At 34.5% G+C, this 23560-nt stretch overlaps 1 protein-coding gene across 1 annotated transcript; it reads left to right on the forward strand.

Annotated features, from left to right (window-relative positions):
• The first annotated feature begins 3580 nt into the window (after positions 1-3580).
• Positions 3581-20183, forward strand: ADAMDEC1 (ADAM like decysin 1). Its single transcript, XM_047717375.1, has 14 exons — positions 3581-3738; positions 5731-5846; positions 6686-6762; positions 7473-7551; positions 8940-9016; positions 10431-10617; positions 10836-10898; positions 11541-11612; positions 11891-12060; positions 12421-12502; positions 13189-13319; positions 14526-14703; positions 18153-18238; positions 19523-20183. Exons 1-14 carry the CDS (start codon positions 3651-3653, stop codon positions 19527-19529), a joined length of 1413 nt encoding a protein of 470 aa, XP_047573331.1. The 5' UTR covers positions 3581-3650; the 3' UTR covers positions 19530-20183.
• Positions 20184-23560: the final 3377 nt, after the last annotated feature.

Here is a 23560-nt window from a genome sequence, read left to right on the forward strand (position 1 = left end):
TTTGCTCCCTAAGTCAATCAGTGCTGATGGGTGTAGAATATGGCATTGCCCCACTTTCTCATCCTTAGAGCTGGGACCTCATTCCCACTGCTCTTCAGGAAGCCCTCTCAGAAGAGCAAACAATTAGCTCTCTTATATCCCAGGCTTCTGCCACATTCCTGCTTTCACCTTGCTTGTTTCTGAGCTGTCTACCTGCCAGGAGGCATACCCCACTTCTGTGTTTTATCTCTGGCACAAGTGGCTGGGTTTCAAAACTCCAAATATTAGGGACCTACATGGTCTGGACCTATGTTGATCATTTGGGGGAGGGTCTTCTTGCACTGTTACCAGTGGCTTCTTGTCTCAGAAATCAGTTGTATAACCATGAAGCAATTCAGAATTTATGATAAAGTGCAGCTAAAAGCTGACATGAAAGTCTGCTGCCCTCAGGTGGTGTCTTTGTTCCTATGGCAGGGCACAGGGAAGCATGCTGGTGCTACTGGTTCTTTTGCCCGTGGAAAGCCTGTGCCACCACTCCCAAATGTACTCCAAGGAGCTTCCCTGTGACCCAGGGGGTCCTCAGACCACACTGCCCACTCCTGGGTCTCCACCCTCCTTCCCCGCTGGTGTACCACTGATTCAGCCAGGCACAACCCTGGCCATTGTGCAGACCTCCAAAACTTCAGACTCTGTGCTCTGTTTATAAAACTTACAGTATTTAGGGGTGCCTGGGTGTCTCATCTAGTTAGGCATCTGACTCTTTATTTCGAATCAGGTCATGATCTTAGGATCATGGGAACAAGCCCTGCCTTGGGCTCCATGTTCTGTAGGGAGCCTACTTGGGATTCTCACCCTCTCCCTCTGCCCTCCCCCATTCATGCTCTCCTTCACTCTAAAATAAATCGATAAAACTTAAAAACAAAGACAAAAAACTTGTGGTAATTGGTTTCTCTCCTTTTCCCAGTCAATGGTTTTGTAAAAGTTTCTCTTATGCAATTCCTTCCATGTGTTTTCTCTCCCTCTCTCTCTCTCGCTCTTTGATAGTTATCTGGCTGTGTTCAAGGGATGAGGCAAGCTTTGGGTCCCCTTACTCCACCATCTTAACTCCTCCTTCCTATTTGATTTCATCTAATTTTATCTAGTTTTCTCTATTCACCAAATGATGGGCTTCTAAAATCTACTCCAACACAATGCACAAACTTCAATTGTCATATGTAGCATTTATATAAATTGTATCTGTTTATAGATTTACCTTAATTAGATTTTGTTGCAGGAATACCTCAATAGTAAGGATAGTATCAAGGTCATCTTGGAATGCCCAGAAATGTAGTATTGACTTAGTATAAACTCAAAGTTAAGATAACTTACCTTGCAATACTGTTGGATAGTTAATAAGCAAAATGAAATTCCACTTAATAGAGTGAAAGTAGAATTTTCAACTGCAACAATAGTTGCCAAAAGGTAATAAAACAGCTCCCGAATACTGAAAGACATTACTTATCACTCTGAAACTATTTCTAGCTAAACTACCACTAAAGAATAAGGTAAAATACTATCAGCAAAAATTAAAGAAAAAACATGAAAGTGCTTATCTAAGAAAAGTTTAATGAAGTGTTTATCAAAGAAAACGATTAACCCAGAACGACACAGGTTTAAATTGTACAGGTCCACTTATAACTAGATTTTTTTTTTTTTTTGGAGAAAAATATAGTATAATACTGTAGGTCTATTTTCTCTTCCTTATGATTTTCTTAACATTTTCTTTTCTTTGTCTTACTTTAAGTATACAGTACATACTACATCTGATATACAAAATATCATGAGTATATGTATATCGTATTTATATGTATAAGTGTTAATTGACTATGTTATTGGTAGGTTTCTGGTCAACAGTAGACTAAAGTCAAAAGTTTTACCTCGATTTTCAACTGCACAGAGGGTCAGCACCCTAATCACCACATTGTTCAAGGATCAACTATATGCTTCACTAGGATTTCTAGTTTCTTAAAAATTCACTGGGAATTTCTGTTTTTTTTTTTTTTTAAAGAACTAATGTTAAAAGAACCTGTGAGCAAGGAAGGTGGTATATATGTAATGATTTCAATTAGCCTCATCTGTATAAAACACACAACTAATGATAATGACTAACTTGGGCATGAGAATCATGATAGAAAGAAATATTTGACAACAACATGTAAGGTGGCAAGGAGTGGGTTATGGTAAGAGTTAAACTGTGCCAAAGTCTTTATTATTTGATACTAGAGATGTTTATTAATATTATATTCTGTTAAATTTTAATGGCAGCCCCTATAGAATGTTGGCTTTCTGGATCAGCAAAATAAGTATAAAATTATAAAGAAAACTTAAATGATTTAAAAGAATCTAAGAGGACAGAAAACAGGCTAGACATAGAGAAGTAACTATAAAACGTACAATTATGTCCCAGTAAGTCCCCAAATATATTGGGAAAAGTAGCCTCAGCAGTTAAAGAGCATAGATTTCTAGATTGGGAGAACTATAAAGTGAAATGTAATTTGGTGATAACTCTCTGAGAAGTATTATGTCAATGTATATGAAGAATCTCACATCAATTTACCTCTTTAAACTAATACCATTTTTAGCACTTAGTAATTTATCCATAAGAGGTAATTAGAAGTGGCAATTGAAGAAATATACACATACTGAGACATGCATAAAACACAAAAATGCTTCATGCTGTGCAAAAAAATACGCTCTCAAAACCCTCTATACAGTAAGAACTAAAGTTTATAAATTTTAATTTTCTTTTATTTCTTTTATTAGTAAATAAGAAAGATATAAAAATGTCATAATGTTAAAGGAAGTTCTTTCCTGCTGATGGGCTGTTGGGTAATTAACTTTTTTCCTTCAATTTCCTCTTGATATTTATGACTGTGAAAATGCATTATTTTTGTAATCAGAAAAATACTGTAATTTTTTGCAGTAGTGTTCTTCAAATGTACTTCATATACAGGATAATTTGGTTGAGGCTCATACTGCCAAGAGAATTTACATTACACATTTCTTCTACAGTCTTACATGTGTATGTGTCATGCATGTGTGTGTATTATCTTGTACAAACTTTATAAAAAGCTTGAGGTAGGTGTTGTTATTACCGGTTTTTACAGATAAGGAGACTAAAGGTCAGAGAGATTATAATATGCAAGTTTTTAAGACTTTACCTAATAGTTGTTTTGTAGATTCTGTGTTCTTTGTGCCAATTTCTCAAAATATATATGGACTACTAATATTTTTTTTTAATTTATAGATCAATTTTTATAAGATTACTGAATGGCAGTTGTGGTAGTTCATTTTGGTGAGTAGGCAAATATGTACACAGAGATCTCAGTCTCAGTTGATGTTTTCCCACCACTATAGGAACACCAGGTCCAAGCAGCTGTCCAGATATAAATTCTTTAACAAGCTGTAACCACAGATATAAACACCTCTCTTAAATAAGGAACATTCTCATGATCTTGACGCAGCAATTTCCCAACATCATTAACAAACATTCCCTAATTTCACAAAGAATGCTTGATGTTTTTCTTGCTTTTTTTGTTGGTGGTGGTGGTGTTGTTTTTTTTTTTTTTTCCTTCCAGTTTGTAAAGAGAACTAGGGGAAGATAAAACTGGACCTCTGGAGAGACCAGTTTCATGCTGTGTGGGACTTCTCAGCTATCTGCAGTAGGCAACATGTTTTTGGCACTACTTTCTGTCCTCTGGCTCATCATTCAAACTCAAGGTAAGCACTAAAATACTGAAATTTTATACAAAAGTCAAATTATTTAATGCATTTTTAAAGTAACCTTGAGAAAGTAGTATTCTTATATTACCTAAGGATCACTACAGTTTGCATTTTGGTATATTTACTCAATTTACATAAACTCCATGCTCATAGTCAAGGTGTTGTAATTGGTATAATAATTTAGTTAGGATATACCTGAAATTTTACTTCTCATTCAATAATGCTACTAGATCTATAATTGTATTTTCTAAAACACACAGACCAAATAACACCAGAGGATTAACTTCCAGACCAGAAATCGAGAATTTCCTTGCCATCTCCAATGTTATCTTGAATAACATTGATTATTTTCTACTCCATAAGGAGAAAATCATCTATCAAGACACAGTTTGACCGAAAACTGTGTCAGGATGGATGACAAGGGAGACATTTAACTAAAATTAGCATTAAATTAGACATAAATATAGTATTAAGCAAAATTAAAACTTAATTGACCAACTGAAGAGTTAAAGACTAAAATCTCCTAAAATTTATTCTAATCTCAACCCCAGCAACTCTTTCCATTAATTGGATTTATATTCTCCACTGATTAAAAGAAAAACTTACAGTAATATATTTATAAATTTCCTGTTCTCCTGTGTAATGAGTCCTTCTTGGGATAATATCATAACAGAACTCTGGGGGCTGAGGAGGAGGTAAATTTTGATTGATAATTTTCCTTTAGGTTCTCCATGTCAGCCAGGTATTAAACTGTTTGGTGTTCCCAAGGTCACCCTGTCTTTCAGTGGGAAATTGGCTCTAAGCACAGACATTTATCTTTGAAAATGGGAGCATTTAAAAATAAAACTGACCTTACATAAGTGATTGAACAATTAAAAGAAAAAGTAGATAAGCTGCACCTGCCATCTTCCTAGACTGGTGCTACATAATTATACATATTTTATGTTATTTAATTTTTATAGTAACCTCCATTTTAGGTAAGTAAACTGATAGGAAAGCAAAATAACTTTTATAAGGTGATTTAGGTAGGACTTAAGACCATATATTTTGGCTCTGATATCAGTTTTTTTCCTACTATACACAAGTAAAATACAAAATTGTCTATGTAATATCATACCAAGTATATCAAGAAAGACATTTAGCCTACTTGCTATCTAATTTTCCTACTTGCTATTCAATGCTTTGAAATTGCTCCAGCAGGGGATAACAAAACTTTGTTCATATGAAATCTGAAGTCTTGAGGCAAAGGCTAATGAAAGAAAGAACATAATGGTTTATTGTTACACTTAGAAATAAAATAGTGGTTAGTAGAGTCTTCCCTAATAATGAGGTATTACCTGCTTATGACAATTTTATTTTTGGAAGGGTTAGTCAGGGGTTACACCACAAAGACAAAAAGACATAGAAAGGAAAAACAGATCTCTGAGAACACTGAGAGAAAAATCTACAATTTTGAAGGGGACTACAGTGGAAGAGGGAAATGGACTACAGGGCAGACTCCTGGCTTCTATAATCTTCCATGCACTGAGAAATCATCTGGAGAATTATTTCATCATCTCCCTGTCTTTCCAGAATAAGTAGATAGAGCAAAAGAAGATGTCTTTGTTATCATAGCTGATAGGAAAAGGAAGAAGGAGAAACTTGCTTTTCTTTTATTTTCAAGATTTTATTTATTTATTTGACAGACAGAGATCACAAGTAGGCAGAGAGGCAGGCAGAGAGAGAGGGGGAAGCAGGCTCCCTGTTAAGCAGAGAGAGCCCTATGTGGGGCCCGATCGCAAGACCCTGGGATCATGAACTGAGCGAAGGCAGAGGCCTTAACCCACTGAGCCACCAGGCACCCCAGGACCTTGCTTTTCTTAATACTTACTTTCTGGATGAGAATTCAGTCTTCCATGCCATTTCGACAAAGCCAACCAACCAACCCAAACCAAAACAAAACCCAAGACCTTTAAATGTGTTATATTAATATTATCTCTTTTTCTCTAGCAATAGCCATAAATCAAACATCTGAATTAGAGCTCTATGAAGTAGTTCATCCTAAAAAACTACACATTTTACACAAAAGGGAAATACGGAACAACCAAACAGAGAATGGCAAAGAGGTAAGTAATGTAAATGATAGTGGGATTTCACAATGGTAGAGCCAATAAAGAGCCTTTTTACTAATAGAGGTAATGCCTAACGGTTTAATTTTGAAGCCCATATCCATAGCTCCTCTTTGTCCAGGAAACACATTTAAACAGTAGGAAGAGAGTTAACTGTTTCAATTGATCAGAAAGAATAAAGCTGCTTAGACATTTCTCCAAGTTTGGAGGCTAAGGGGAGAGCATAGGAAAGGAAGCATTTCTAGAATGTTTCTAGAAAGAAATGTTTCTTGCTAAGTTCACCAAACCATACCCTCACTTCCTGTCCCACTTCCTGTCTTTTTCCTTGGGCATTTTGTCTATAACAGAGAATTTAATATTATATCATTAATTAGCAAGATTTATAAAATTTATTAAAGATATTAACTCTCTGTTACATTGTTGTCAATATTTATAATTTTTACCTTAGTTCTTAGTAGTTCTTAGTTTATTTTCTTTAGTATATTTTGTTTGGTTTTAAAGTAATAAAAATATGTGCCTTATTATTATATCTTTAGTGATCCTTTAGGAAACACAGGACAGTATATTGTATAGTTAGGCAAGTAATAAGCCCCTATCTTGCACAGTAAAGTTAGTTTAATCTGTGAGTATTTTTGTTGCATTATTGTATTTTTTGGAAATCCATCTTAATGTATGATTTGTGTTTTATTTTATATATTTTAACTATATATGAGAACTGTTTTATACTATAGGCACTTGTAATTATTCTTCTATATGTATGACAGTATCATATTATAATTATTTCAGATAGACTCAGAAATATGAATTGATATCAGTAGATTATTAAATATTTTTAGGAAAGATATGAACCTGAACTTCAGTATCAGATAACATTAAATGGAGAAGAAGTTGTTCTTTACCTGCAAAAAAGCAAGTAAGTTGTACTTCCTGAAAGTCTAATCGCTAGATTATATTAACAAAATATAGAAAAATAAATCTTCTTGAGACTCTATTTAGTGTGATTTGAGATAGAAGACATGAAACGTTGAGTTTTAGATGTTATTAGATTGCAGTAATGTTAGCTAAGATGGTTGTTGCTTTCTAAGGAAATTACATGCAAATATAAACAAAGAGCACACAGATAATTTTTCTTCCTTAATACTTCTCCTAATTTATTGAAAATCTTTTCTACCCATTGAACTCAAATTTTTGACATAGCTTCCCACTATTTTTCTAAGAACATTTGTAAGGGTCATTCAGGGCATAGAGCCTTGAGATAGATCCCTGGGGATATGGCTCCACCAAATTCTACATCTCTTAGTACACTTTTCCCTGATACAATGGTCTTTTATGCATGTTTGTAACCCAGCACCCTTCAGAGACCCTCTGGAGGCTGGGGTTTTGATGCAAAGAATCCCAGAATAACCCTTTTGAGAATAGAGAATTTGCAGCTGAAAAGTATCTGGAAGCATTTATTCCCTTGAATCTAATGGGCATAATTAATGCTTTGATTTGCTTCAGCAACAGAGTTTCAGTGTTGGAAAAGGGTCAATGAGTCAGAATGTCTGTTGTTTCTCACTGTCTCAGGAACATTATCCCTTATTACCACCCTAAGTGTACCTTGCAATTTTCTGAAATTTGCAGACACATCCTGAGTCCAGACTACTCTGAAACATATTACTCACCCAGAGGAGAGGAAATCACTACAGACCCTCAGAACATGGTAGGTTCTGAATGCTTTCTAGGATTCTTTCTGGGATCTGGCACTTATGTTGCAAGATGCATAGTTGTGAGGACAATTAAAAAAGAAATCAAAGGACTTGGAAAGAAAGTGCTGGTCTCTGACCAATGAGACAACAGATGAAAAGATGAAAAAAAAATCATAGTCATCTTTTTTTTTTAAGGTAAAGATAGGAGGTGGTTTCCAAGTATTGCATTTGTAGAAGCAACCACAAGTTCACCTCCCTCTAAATGATCTTGTCAAAAGTTAGAAATACTCTGCCCAGTAGCTTCTTGAAACATCATATAGCTATTTACTATTTTTGAATAATACATGCATATATCCTGAGGTCAGAAATGGAATATTAATCACTTAATTAATATAATTTTATATCTCATCAAACCACCATGCCATAGATAATGTCAAGGCCTAGATGTCAGACATAGAAAATCAATGCCAAGGTAAGAACAGGAAGAGAATACAAAAAGATAATCATGGAGTGTTTACCAAGCTAAGTGAATTTCTCAGAGTCCTTCTCCTTAGGCACTCCCAAACATGTATATCTCTATAAAAAGACAAAACTTCTGTCACAGAATGGCTCTTTGTTCCCTTCCCACCTAAAATTTCTAGATTTTGCTAACATTTAAATTAACTCGTGCTGTTGTTTGAATGGTTGATGATATCTTAATTTGGTACTTTTTCCAAGCCCTCTACAAGAAAATCTTTACGATGATGAGGTTTTTTCCAAATCAAGAAAAATGTAGATGGAATTTCAGACCCTAAAACAAGTCAGTTTATTTTGAACAAGAGTTTATTCAATGGCTTGAATAAATTTATTCAATTTATTGGATCATACGTAAGTATACATAAGTGACCCCCTACTTCGTTTATATAAAGCACCAACCATGTCCAAATCTCTAGTTGTGAACAAAGTTTCTGTGGTTTTGATGCTGGTAAAGGAATTGCACTAACATACCAATTAAAACGACAAGTTGGACCAGCCCCATGAAGGGCTTAGTAGTGGTAGTGTGACTCCTTGAGAATTCTGGAATCTAGAAAAATGGTTACCTCATATTATTGATATGTGATGCACAATGTCTTAGGGACTCTCCTTTAACCATGAGCCCTCTTAAGTTCACACTCCTTGGACTTTTCTTTCGTACAATCAGCACCAGAAAGTCAATTCAACTATCAAAGATGGAATTTCCAGGGTCAATAGAGAAGAAGTTGTAAAATCTCTAAAGTTCTCACTATTTTCGTTTCTGGGAACTGGTCTGGCTGTTACCACTATTTGAAGAATCTTCCTACATACTCAAAATAACAGCTTTCACCACAGCTGTGATATGTTTATTCTTGTAGTTAAAAAATATATTTCTTTTTTCCATCTTTAGGAACATTGCTTCTATAAAGGACACATACTAAATGAAAAGGGTTCTGTTGCCAGCATCAGTACTTGTAATGGGTTGAGGTGAGTCACCTGCAAAAATGTTAAACATTAAGTACTGTTCTTTACACAGAACTGAGTCTTCCTGGATGTCATGTCTTCTTATTACCTTGTTAAAATCTTCTGCATAGATAAAATGCTGTCAAAATGAAGATTAATGTATCACCCTTGCTAGCATTTTATAATTGTGTTTAACATAATTTTTAACAATGTATGTGTTCACAGACACATGCATGTATGTGATATTTCTGTTTACAAAAATAATTCTTGCCAATTAGGGAAAATTTGGAAAGTAAGAAGAAGTGCAAATAAGAAAATAACAACCACAAAATTGTGCTTAGGAGTGACTACTATCACTAACATTTTGTCATATTTGCAGCCCTTTTGCATATAGATATATATCTTTTACATGGTTGCAATATGAAATAAAATATATATAGTTCTTCTAGATAGTTCATGCCACAGTATATCATAAGCTTATTCTTATATCATGAAATGCCTTCACAGATATAATTTTTAATGGCTATCTATCCTGTATTTGTAATCCTACATCATATGAATTCACTTTGTATTTCTGAACTTATTTTCTTACTAAAAAGAAGAATTATTTTTTTAATTAACATATAGAGTATTATTTGCTTCAGGGGTACAGGTCTGTGATTCGTCAGTCTTACACAATTCACAGCTTTCACCATAGCACATACCCTCCCCAATGTCCATCAAACAGCCACCCCAACCATCCACCTCTTTCTCCTCCAGCAACCCTCAGTTTGTTTCCTGAGATTAAGAGTCTCTTATGGTTTGTCTCCCTCTCTGGTTTCATCTCATTTCATTTTTCCCTTCCTTCCCCTATGACCCTTTTGTCCTTTTTCTCAAGTTCTTCGTATCAGTGAGATCATATGATTGTTGTCTTTCTCTGATTGACTTATTTCGCTTAGAATAACAGCCTCTAGTTCCATCTACATCGTTGAAAATGGCAAGCTTTCATTTTTAAAAAGAAGAATTCTTTAAGCTACTACTAGTTCCAACCTGTTCCTCTGGCTGATTTGCTAATGATTCTTTCTCTCCCATAGGGTTCTCAGCATCTAAATATTTCTTTACTCTGTCCTCCACGATATTCCTAGGACCTGCCAAGAAATGTTTGCTAAGCATATAAATAAGCCATGGAAAATATTACTGAACTTATGATATAAATTCTAAATTCTTTGGGATAGCTTCATCTTAACAATTCTTGTTCAGAGTTTTCTAGTAAATAATATAAATTTTATTTTACTATTGACAAGTACTGATTATAACTTAAATTAGCAAAAGTTAGCTGGAAGACCTATGAATGAAAACTGCATGCATGAGTTTAGGATTTAGGGAGAGGTGTGCTCTGTTCTGTTCTGGTCGGTATTGTGACAGATAATCTTGAAATATGAGTCTCTGTATATCACAGGGGATATTTTACACATCATGACCAAAGATACATGATAAAGCCTTTGAAAAGCACAGACCAAGAAGAACATGCTGTCCTCACGTATAACCAGGAGGAGCCAGACCTGGCTAATTATACTTGTGGTGTAAGAAGTGTTGGCAGGAAACAAGGCCATATTCGAACCTCCAGGTCACTCAATAGCCCAGAAGTAAGTGTAGATTTCCCATGTCATCATTTCTTCCAATTATCTCTACAATGACATATGGTATACCATTGTGTTCAACAGTTACTCATATAGGCAAAACCTATTATTCATTTATTTATTCTTTAACTTAATTTCCCTCTGGAAAAAAAATCTCATTGGAATTTTTTCAATTTTTTAAGATAAAAATGATTATTAATGATGTCATTTTACCCTTTGAAAAGGAAAAAAACTATCTTCAGGCTGAGAAATACATTGATCTCTTGTTGGTGCTGGATAATGCCTTTGTGAGTATGAAATATGTATGCTTCTTGGGTGGTTAAGTTGACTTTTAAGTTTTCTTATCAAATGGCTGAAAATGCAGACTCTGGTCACCTGTCATGTCTTTTCTACATGCCTTGCTATTCTTATTCACTCACTGACCCTTTAATGTCCATCTGCTGCCAATATATTCAGATATTGGAAGTACACTTAATACCAGGTAGCTATAAGAAATCAACTATAATGATAAAAAATGGGTTATTAAAATATTTTTAAAATTCTCACTCTATTAAAAAGTAGATGCAAAACTATATATATTTTACAAATTATATTTGTATCTATAAAAACACTATAATCTGTGGTCCAAATTAGCAAATATTGCTTTATAATCAAATTTTAATAATATTTAATTGGTTAGAAATACTGAAATTATTAATTTGATTTCTTTAACTTAAAAATGAAAAACACTGAAATATATAAGAATGCCTACTTCTTTTCTTACCAAAAAATTCTTACCTTTAAAAAGAATTTGTTGAAACAGTGTTATATAAGTCAGACATGAATAAATAAACATTTATTTATGTTGAAATATGTAATTTTTCTTAAAATGTTAAATCCTGTACCATGTCAACTTTTTAAAAATTATGTTTGTATTTTGTATTTTACAGTATAACATGTATAAGGGGAATCTAACTTTGATAAGAAGCTTTGTGTTTGATGTGATGAACCTACTCAATGTGGTAAGATATTTGTCCCGTAAACATGTATTTCTACATAGAAGCTTGGGGCTTCCCTATGGTTTCACCAAGTAAGGAGCTGGGAGAGTCACAAGGGATTAATGTCAGCAATTTTGGTAAATTTAGCAGGCCAGGTTCAATATCAAGGGAAAATCACATGTTACTTCTAGGATTTCTATTTTCAAAACATGATACACCTATCCATCACTTATGTCAACAAAAGATCTAAGACAATAAAGAAACCTCAAACATTTTCATGAAGAACAATGCTCTTCCGACAGATTTATAATACCATAGATGTTCAAGTGGCATTGGTAGGTATGGAAATCTGGTCAGATGGTGATAAGATCAAGATAGTACCCAACATCGGTGATACCTTTAACAACTTTCTGAACTGGCATCGTTCTAACCTGGGGAAAATGAAGAGACACGACCATGCACAGTTACTCAGGTGAGCATATGCTGGCCAGGGTCGGGTGTATGTAGGCAAGAGAGGAGAGTTATCCCAAAGGGTTCTTGGCAGAGATTTCTGCTCAATTGTATCTCCCTAATCAGTTGTCAGAGAGCCTGAAGTTCTACCATTAGGAATTCACCTATAAGAATGTGAAGACCCATGTCATGTTTACTAAAATGGACTCCTGGTTGTGGTGATCTTCTGTGATCATATAATGCTGTGGAAGAGCAAAAGCTTTTCTGGAGCCTAGCAAATATAAAAAGGGTGGAGCAACACGGGAAATCTAAAACATAACTGACAAAATCTAATGGTTCCAAAGACTCAGATTGTGACAGTATACCTGTAATTTTCATGCAGTGGAATTGGCTTCAGCAATCAACGTGTAGGAATGGCAGCCTCTAATTCCTTGTGTTCCTCAGCTTCGGTTGCTGTCATTGAGGTTTGTAAACTCATAATAAGACTCTCTGTGGTCCTGTGTCCTCTGTGAAGCTCAGAATGATGCCTTGTACAGAGTTATCACAAAGAACATTTGCTGAGTCAGTAAATAAAAGTAGAAATGAACCTACTGGTAAATAGTTGCACTGAAGATACCTTGGATTATGAAACAGAATATCTCCTTACATTGGCCCTCCCAGAGTCTTCATTCTTTATTTGGTATTAGGGAATAAGAACAGGAAGATTGGAACAGAAAGGGAACCCAGATGCCCTCTGTGGCCTGAGCCAACTTCAAATTAATGATCTTCCGTATCAATGGTGAGAGAGGTTAAAGAGGTCAGAGAAGGTGCATTTTGGTGTCATACAACCAAGTACTACCAATGTCAAGAATTATGACAATAGGTTTTGGAGGCCTTTGAATATGTAGTATGGTACTTCCTAAAAAGAATGTAATTACCTTAATTTACTCATCGTTTACCAAGAACTCCTCATTAGCTCAGAAAATATTTATTAAGCACTGATTCAATGGTCTAATGCACAGGAGTCAGCCATTTCAAATGTTAATTCGACATTTTACAATAGCCAATGCCGGGAAAAGTAGCTAAATGACATTATTTTTCACCTGTCGAACTAATTTATTAAACTAGGAAATATATGAACATAAGTAATAAATGTTCCTCTTTTTTCCAGGCTAGCAAAAAGAATAATGTGGCTCTTGTAGGAGTGATGTCACATGAGTTGGGTCATGTCCTTGGTATGCCTGATGTTCCATATTATACCAAGTGTCCCTCAGGGAGTTGTGTGATGAATGGATATCTGAGGTGAGACCTTGTCACCCTTGAGAAAAAATATATATTTCTTAAAACTTAAAGAATTCAGATGCAGTCTATATAGTGAATGGGTTTTTTTTTTTTTTTTTTAACAAGAGCTGTGAATCCCATTAATTCACCCTATAGCCTCTTGATGCACAGGTTTTACCAGCTCATCAGGGCTCATTGTTTAAGATTTCCAAATATGCCAAGTTAGAGATTATGAGAATGTTAACCATGTTATCTTAACTCAAAATAATTTTAACATTAAGCAACATAGTTTTAAACAATAACCAAGATACAAAAACAACTTAAGTGTCCATCAATAAATGAATGGATTAAGAAAATGCTACACATACACACACACACACACACACGAATATTACTCAGCCATAAAGAAGAATGAAATAGTGCCATTCATGTCAACATGGATGGTCCTAGAAGGTATTATGCTAAGTGAAATAAATCAAACAGAAAAAGAAATATCACATTATTTTACTTATAAAGGCAATCTAAAAGATAAAACTAATGAACAAACAAATGAACAAGCTAATAAACGACAAAAACAGAAATATGCTCATAAATACAGAGAACTAACTGGTGGTTGACAGTGGGGTAGGAGGATGGGCAGAACAGATGAAGGGGATAAAGAGGTACAAACTTCTATTAAATAATAATATGTTTTCTAAAAATATGTATCTAATTAAGATCATGACAACTTTCTTATATTTTCCATCACTAATCACTCAATCCATTTTTATATTAATATTAATTCACTTCTAATGCCAGTCACTTTGCAAGGACTTGGGATAGAAAAATAAAAAAGAATACTTTGCCCTTAAAGTGCTCATGAATAGGAAGAAATATATCCTAAGTCTGCAATTATTTCCTTTCACTAATTTATAATTATTATCTCTTACCTCTCAGCCCTCGATGGTGATCACAAATGGTAAGGCTCATTCTTCGTTCCTGCCATGTAGGACAATACTGAATCCACACAAGAATTTAAATTCTTCCAGTTCTACAAGCTCAGTATCTAGGGAAACAATTTTCCAACTAGTGTAGTATTTATGCTCCTTCACGCTCCACATATAACATAGTACAGTCCTAAATGGATAATGAATTTGGAATTTCCACCGAACCAGGTGATATAGTTAGCCAAGTCAGATTCTCATGTTAATCTATCACTAGATATCATGATTTTTCTTCTGTTTACAGTTCAAAATTCCCAAAGGATTTCAGTATATCCTGCCGTTCACATTTTGAGAAATACATTTTATCTCAAAAACCAAAGTGCCTCCTGCAAGCACCAACTCCTAAAAATATAATAACAAACTCAGTGTGCGGGAACAAACTTCTGGAAGCAGGAGAAGACTGTGATTGTGGTTCTCCTGAGGTATGAAAATATCCACAGTTTAAAAGTTTATTAAAGAGTTACACCCTCATGGGAATTATGGTGTTCTCTTTTTCTTTTCCTTCTTCAAGGAATGGTTTTTGGAAATTCTTTTTAAAGACAAACATAGCATCGTAGCAAAAAAAAAAAAAAAATAGGTTTAGACTTGTGGTTTTCTTCATTTAAAAAAAAAAGATTTTATTTCTTTGTTATTTGTTTCTTCATTTATTTATTTATTTAGAGTGCAAACTAGGGAAGACACAGAGGGGAGGAAGTGGGTGAAGGAGAGAATCCTAAGCAGACCCCATACTGATCACAGAGCCCTATGTGGGGCTTTATCTCACAACCCTGAGATCATGACCTAAGCTGAAACCAAGAGTTGGAAGCTTAACAGATTGAACCACCCAGGTGCCCTGCACTTGTGTTTTTAATACTTATTTTAGACATATTTTGAAAGGCATTTCAAAAGCCAGGATACACTTATGACGTGATTATCTAAAGTTCAATGGAAAGAAGTAAATCATTAACTATAACATGTCATTTATGATCCTTCCTAGACATATTGGTCAGAAATTCTTAAATCACCTAAAGTCACAGCTGATCATTTGTTGAGCAAAAACAATTACAGATTTAGAAGCAAGTTCTCTCCATAGAGAGAGCTGGCCTTCCCTCACCAAGCCAGTGTATAAACTAAGCCATAAATGAAACAGAGAAGGAGAGAAAGAAAAATCACATAAACCTATGGAAAATAGGCTATTAATAAAAAACATCTAAGATAATTACTATAATTCTGCTAATCTTTATAAAAATCTGATTCTTGCAAGGTATCAATGTACTGTAAAGAAGGTCTCTGACAAATATTTGTCAGCAATCCCACACTAGTTTCTAAGAGAACATTCTACGTTCCCAGCAATTTTCTTTTACTTTTAAGAATGAAAAAATGAGCTACTATTTGAAGAGATTTTTTATGTCAATCTGCAAAATGAATTTTTATGTACACCATATCTCCTTTATTACTCACAAACCTTCATAATGGGTTTTGTTATTATCCCAATTTAGAGAAGTGAGACTCACAAAAGTTAAGTAACTAGTTCCAAAGATCCAAAGCCAATAATGAATGAAGCCTGTCGCAACCCAAGATTAATTCATTACTTTAAGAGGCTTCATGACAAGAGGGAGGGCATATAATCTCTTTATGCTTCAGTTACTTATTCAGACATTTTAAGCTGTCGAACTACATTAGGAGATTTCATGGTGTAACAATCATTTGTAAAGAGTATTGCAAAGGATTCTTTTATGTATAATGAAATAAGAAATAATGGAAATGATTTGGTACTTTATAATAAATTAGATATAAGCGTATCTCATTCCTACTTGCTTGCATTCCCATATAGCTTCTTGGGTGGAAGACAACTACAGTTCACACTCCGGGGTACTTCTGATTTCATCAGGTCCAGGGCCTGTAGACAGTGCACACTGACAAAGAGAGACAGAGAGAATGGAACCCTGTCTATGTCATGGGTAGGGTCTAAAATTCCCTAAGTACATCAGCCAGCCCCCATATTGCTTCCATTTTGTGCTGATTTTCTTCTTAAGGAGTTGAATAAAAATAGAGTTCAGGCTTATGAACAGCTGAATTTTAAATAGATGTTTTTGTACCTAAAAAGTAGTATATAAACTTTATATAGTATCTTTTAGTGAATAATCCAAGGTTCCATGATCTCATATGCTATTTACTATTTTTATATACCCATTTAAGTCTTTTTCCAGATCTTAAAACCACCATTCTACCAATCGACCTAGATATTATCACACGAGCATCACACACTATTTTAGTGACTTTAACCATGCAATGCATTTTAATATCTGCAGTGGCAAGTGTGTTCGTTTTTTGAGGTGGAATTTGCATCATCATTCCTCAGTGTTCATTCTCCCATGTAGCTCTTGGTATTTTTTTTTTATCAGTTTGCTCACAAATACAATTGAGATTCTGACTGAAGTATATTAAATTCATATTTATGAATTTAATTCATAATTAATTAATTAATTAAATTAATTAAAATTAAATTAATTTAATTTGAAAATCCTGGATTTTCATATATTATTTTGTTTTATTGTTTTATCTTTTTTTAAGATTTTATTTATCTATTTGAGAGAGAGAGAGAAAGAGAAAGAGAGAGAGAGCAACAAAGATAGAGAACACAAGTAGGGTAAGGGGCAGAGGGAGAAGCAGACTCCCTACTGAGCAGGGAGTCTGATGTGGGTCTTGATCCCAGGACCCAGGATCATGACCCAAGCCAAAGGCAGATGCTTAACTGACTGAGCCACCCAGGCGCCCCCAAAGTTTGATTGTTTTAAAAACTAGTTGCCTTTTGAGTTTCTCAGGAAAGTTAAATATAAAGTTCTTCATGTAGTTATTGCATATGATGAAGCTTATTCTGAAGTATTTTCTATTTTTCTTTTTGCTATTAGCAATCTTAGTAACTCATCCATTGTTTTTAGAGTAGATTCTCTATTTTTTCCTGATGTCAAATATTTTATTACATATGAAGGATGAAAATGTGATTTATACTTTCCAATTATTTTACTTTCATACCTTTTCTTTCTCTCATAACAGAGTTTGTCAGAGTTTTCATAAAAATATAGACTATAAATAATCCATGTCTTACTGTTTAATTTATTAGATATATTTTTCTATTTATCAGACAGATTTTCCTTCTTTATAGATTATCTTTATTTTCTAATCTTTGCCATCTATCACAATAATAGTAGTTATTTTCTACCCTCAGTCTCTTAATGTGATGGATATTACTTTATTCTGTTCTGTGGAGACACCCTTATATTTTTGGTGGAAAAAAAACCCTGTATAGTTGTAATGGAGAGTTATTATATTAATAAACTGTTGTTTTGTTAATATTTTATTCAAGCTTTTGCATCTATATTAAAATGAAAATTATGTATTTATATTATGTGTATATGCATGTGTGTATGTATGTATGTGCATATGTGTGTGTGCGTATGTGTGTATGTATGCATATGTGTGCAGGTGTGTGTGTGTGTGTGTCATTACCAGCTCTCATTATACGAATTATACAGGCTTAGTAAAATGAATTGAGAATTTTAAATTTTTTCCCTACCTTCAAATAGTTTAAATGGTATAGAAATATTCTCTGTTGAAGTTACAAATTAATTAACATGTAATATCATCTAGGCCAAACTTATTTGTGGTTATTCTTGGGTAATTCTATTTTTGTCCTTTTAAGAGGTAGTTTTCATTGCGCTTAACATTGTTTTCTATTATTAAGCTTCCTTGGTCATTTCCTCTGGAATCTATGTAGTGGCATAACTTAGTTGAAAAAGTAAAATTTCTTTGTCATCTTGTACTAAAATTGTATGCACCTTGTCTATAGAAAAAATCCTGACCCCTTTCCTATTGTGTGTGTGTTTTATAGGAATGTTCCAATCGTTGCTGTGAAGCTGTGACGTGTACATTAAAACCTGAAGCTGGTTGTAAAGGAGACACTCTGAACAATATCACGTAATACCTTCTTTTTCTTTTTGTTCGCAAATATTTTCTCACTTTTATTTCAGGTTGGAGAATGATATGCTACCGAGTTCTGCAATACACTAAAACACTATTCACTTCACATTTTTATTTATTGATTTTTTGAAATTTTTAATTTATTTTTTAATTTTTTTTACTTCACATTTTTAAAATAATTCAGTTTTGGAAAGGAAAAAAGTAGCCACCATACTAAACAAAAACAACTCAGGGTTGTGTGTGTACTAATATACTAATGAGAAAAGTAACTACATGGTCATCTGTGAGATGTGAGATTAAGACTGCTTAAATCTATGCTGAAAACTATACATTTCTCTTAGGTTGTGATGAGTTTAATATAAATTGAGATGAGAGAAAGAAAAGTTCCTTTAAAAAAACCCTCTGTTGATGAGCACATTTTACTCTTGATTAAGAATTGATAATTGTGATTTACAAGGTAGTCAGAAAAACAATAACATTTAAGAACATATACTGTATGATTTGGCGGTTTTACTTCTTTTTAAAGTGTTTCAATAAGTAGTAATCCACATATTGCTTTTGTATTTTATAGAATCTTACATCAGTTGGGCTAGGGAACCCAAGTGCTGTGACTGAATATAGTATTTGTTCCAGTGAAATTAGTCTCTGAACAACAAAAAATCATGAATGGGGAAAAACTCAGGATAAAATATATGGAAAGTGTTATTACTCCCCACCCCCTTTCCGAATCTTTTTTGGAATTGAACCTGCAGAGACATTATAAAGGGACTAATTCATCAACTATCACTTCCTTAAGAAAGAACCAGCCAGGTCCTAAAACCAAAGCAGCACTCATTCCTTCAGCAAGCCCCACTTGATATAGCCTGCTGAACCCCACATGTGGTCCACTCTGCAGGGAGTTCTGGAAATTATGCCCATCTTCTTATTTGGTTAGAGAGACAAAAAACAGCATCTCAAAAGATATCCATTCAACCTCTCAGGGGCTTGGAATAATAGGTGGGCATGTCCCATTACTGGGCAAGACTGGCAATCTAGTATCATGGAAAGGAGATTGGTCTTGGACTCAGGAACCTTTGGTTCTTTTCTTAGTTCTGCCTGAAACTCACTATGGGACTTTAACCCAAGTTATTTAATTAGTGTTCTCACCTATAAAATGGAGTTAGTGATGTTGTCACTCAGTAGGTTTCTTAGTATTATTTAAATTTTATAAATGTTATCAATGTTACAGAATATTTTATAATTTGTAATAACCATGGCTTCCATTTTTTTTCTTTTAATCAGACAATGAATCAAAAAATCCACTAGGACAAGAAACAAGAAATCTAAGCATACCAGGAATCTTGTACTTGGACATATTTTGGTTTTCACTTGGCATGCATTATACTTCTTACATTTTTATCAGTCCAGCCGACAGGTAAACATACTCAGTGAAATTGCCTGTTTTCTAAAGACTGATCCTTGATTTATTTTTAAGGATGGTGAAGGTTGTTGCTTAGCTCTGCTCTTCGGAGAACGAAAGAAATTAACCCTTTGACCAAAACCCCTCACATTATGCAAGCTCAAGTCAGAACTGTAAAATTGCAAGTGGCTTCTGTTTTTACCCCACCCTCATTTTACTAGTATAGCTCATGACAAAGTAAGACCCCTTGATAAGCAAAGCCTTTGATGGAAGAAAGTAGAACAGAATTCATGTGTCATGTACTGAGCCTCAGTATTCCACTCACCTTGCTCTTAGAAGTGTGGTAGTTGTCTGTATCATGTCAAGATTAATTAAACATAAACATTTTTCATTTTGTCATGTATAGCCTTCTCACCATCCCATAGTGTTAATTTTGAGAAGTCTTCATGCTCACAATTTAGCTTAACATTGAGGCATGCTTCATTTATCTGTTGACTTAATGTACCCTATAATGTCAATGAGTAAAACTACAGCTTTTTGAGCCTCTTGTGTGTGGTCATTTTCAAAAATGAATATTTTGGGGCTTCATTTTAGGTTTTCATTAGGTGTTAAGGTTGCACATCATAATTTTACTATTTTCCCCGTGGTCCTCCAACCGTATTGCCACAGATAACCAGGCATCACATTAGGGAGATGAAAAAAGAAGGTCCCATCATCTTTTAATGCCTAAAATGAAATTTCCTGAGGCCAGTCACATAAGAAGATGAGGATTTTTCCTGAGGTTTCTTTCTTTAAATACTTTTCAACAATTACTTAAAAAAATGACTCAAAATCCCATCGGTGCTTATACTGGGAGAACAGGAACTGAGACATACTTCTAAAGATTGGGCTCTGAAAAGAACAGTCTTCCAGAAAACCCTGCTTATGGTTGTCGCCTGTCTCCCCCTTCACTGCCTCACTATAATTGCTGGGTTTGGCACTACCAGGGCTGAAGTTGAAGCTGAAGCTGCATGTCCAGTGTCACTCATGCTACAGCTCACAGGCATGAACTGTCAATGTTTTTACTGTCCACTGGTCGGATATAGACTTTCAGCTAATTCCTCCAAGACAAAAAGTTTCTTTGGGCATATTTCCCTCCCCGACTTCATGCTCAGGTAAAGGTTTCTTAGAGTAAAACTGCCTGAGCTGCAAAAATTATAGACAGTGAGCATGTGAGTGTCAATTGTTAGATTTTCAGGAATATGAGCTGGTTATGAAACACAACCATTATTCAAAATCAACCTGTATAAATTTGTAATTAAACCTTATAGAGTTCTCAGAATCTTCTCAGAGTTCTTCAGACAAACAGAAAAAAAAAAAATATATATATATATAGAGAGAGAGAGAGAGAGAGAAAGCACGCACAATATTTATGTATTTAACCATGGATATGTATATATTTATTTTATTATATACATTATTTATTATATATCATATATGCATATACATATTTATAGAGATTTTGAGATTTATTATGAAGAACTTCTTATGATAAGCAATTTGCTCACCTGATTATGAATGCTGAGAAGTCCTGGAATCTGCCATCTGCAAGCTGGAAAACCAGAAGAACTGGCAGTATAATTTAGTTCAAGGGCAGGAGAGAATGAAGATGGAATGTCCCAGCTCAAGCAGGCATGCAGGAAATAAAAGGAGTGACTTCCTCTTTTTTCTGCCCTTTGTTCTCCTCAGTGCCTCAACAGATGGATGTCATGCACCCACATGGAGGAGGGTGATCTGCTTTAGTGAGCCACAGACTCAAATATTGGGCTCATCCAGAAATACCCATACAGACACACCAGAAATAATGCTCAATCTGGGCACCTCCCAATGCAGGCAAGTTGACACGTATGATTAACCATCACAAAAGCAAAGGGCATACTCAAAACTTATGACTTTCTGTTACACTACACTTTAACCGATGCTCTTCGGACTGTCTAGTTCTGCCATAGCTGTGTGCTGGCAGGGCTACACCCCTACACGGGGCACACAGCAATGGTAGCCCCTACCGCACGTCCAGTAATGTCACACTGGTAGCTTGAAATGGACCATGGTGGGAAAATTATATTGCAGAAATAAGCAAATTCTATTAATCAATCATTGATTTGCTTATTGCCTATACTCAAGAAAGTGATGCTGAAGAAAGTGATGGAAAACAATTTTATAAGGCAGATTAAATTTAAAAAATGAGTTTTGATAGCAATTATGATGTGAATACAATAAAACCCTGAGATACTACTCCTTCAGTATTTGAAAACTCTTGTCCAGTTCAACAAAGAAGTTACTCACCTCTTTGACAAATGAGTGAAATTCCAATATGTAGTTCTGTTGTTTCGATTTCACTCATTTGCATAAACAAAGATATGACTAATATTCATATCATAAGTACACTCACACATCACATGCAACCATATTTGGCCTCAGACATAAATGTTCAAAAGAAATCAGTGAAAGCATTCTGTGAAAACCTAGTGGCTGTATGGAATTTACAATAAAGAATATCCATATTTTATTATTTTAAAATTATATGTCACACATCTATCAGTAAAATTTACAATAAAAATATGTATTTATGTGCATACACGCATTTGTTTTTCCAGAGAGTCAATTGTTAAAACTTTACCAGCATACTGCTGACTATAGCACATTAAATGTAAAGTTTTTTAAGTCATATACATGCAGCCATTTCTCCAAGGCATATTAGAGTATTCAGAATAGGATGGATTCTATTAACCCAGAACTATGATCATGAACCCATCTCCATGCTCTTCATTCAGTAAATCCAGGTATATAATCTGGTCTTTTTATCTACCTTTCAGTGTTTTTTATTTAGTTTTGTTTTGTTTTACCTAAAAGATCCCTTGTGTCTTCTTGAAATTTGCCTTGATCAGGGCTACTCCAGCCTAGCCAATATGGAATTACATCCATAAACTTCAAAGGAAAGTAATCAGGATAATGGTTCTTTTCCACCTTCAAAGAATGTTCTACTTCAGTTACTTGAAGCAACATATAGATATATGGGCTGAGAGCAATGAGGTACAGAGGTCCTTCCAAATTCTACTTAGTAACATCCAAGCTTCAAACACTGGAGTATCTCATGGCAAGGAGGGGCAACACCTAACTCCATGGCTTCAGTGTTTAAGTTCCAAACCTTAGTTTAGTGAAAGAGACCTATTACATGATTTTCAATTTCTTAATGATTCTTCATTTATCATGGAAAGATATGCATCTTCCAAAAAGGGACCTAAAGATCTGGGCAACTTTAAAAGCAGTGTGTATCTGGCATAACACCAAAAACCAATTTAAATGAAACTTTTTCCACTGAATTATCAGGTGTCATAGAACTATTCACATGAAAAAGAAAAAAAGCATTGCCATGATAAAGATTTAAATACTCTTTTTGGAAACCTCCAGATGGTTGACATGACCAAACATCTGAATAGTTTCCTTCTGATGTTTGGCAGTATGCATATAGTCTAACAGTAAAATGAGTGTTTTTATCACCTAGAAATTCTTTTAAAAGCATAATTCTGTTTCCAACCAAAGCAAAATCAAAACACTACCATATATCTGCTCAGTGTTATCAGTTTTTCAAGGTATTTTTACATCTTTTACCTAGTTTGAGTCTTAATGAAAGCATTAAGAGACAGGCATAACAAGTGTTATCTTACCGATCAAAATGATTTTCTGTGGATGGTGATGAATGGAGAGACTCTGAAGTACAAAGACAGGAGAGCTTAAAGAGAGCTTGAGGACTCAAAATGATGCCACATGGCAGATGAGGAAACAAAGTCCAAGACAAGACAAACGACCTTTGTGAGGGAAGTTGTACTCGTAAAATATATTTTTTGGAGAAGGAAGAGAGAAACAGGACTATGAGCACT

This window comes from Lutra lutra, chromosome 2 (genome assembly GCF_902655055.1).
Source record: "Lutra lutra chromosome 2, mLutLut1.2, whole genome shotgun sequence".
Classification (NCBI taxonomy): Eukaryota; Metazoa; Chordata; class Mammalia; order Carnivora; family Mustelidae; genus Lutra; species Lutra lutra.

Excerpts from the sequence above, each read along its gene's own strand:
- ADAMDEC1 (XM_047717375.1), top strand. The coding sequence starts at position 3,651 with ATGCTGTGTGGGACTTCTCAGCTATCTGCAGTAGGCAACATGTTTTTG. Across the intron at positions 5,847-6,685 it reads AAACAGAGAATGGCAAAGAG|GAAAGATATGAACCTGAACT; the intron begins GTAAGTAATGTA and ends AAATATTTTTAG. Across the intron at positions 10,618-10,835 it reads GGTCACTCAATAGCCCAGAA|GAAAAAAACTATCTTCAGGC; the intron begins GTAAGTGTAGAT and ends CCCTTTGAAAAG.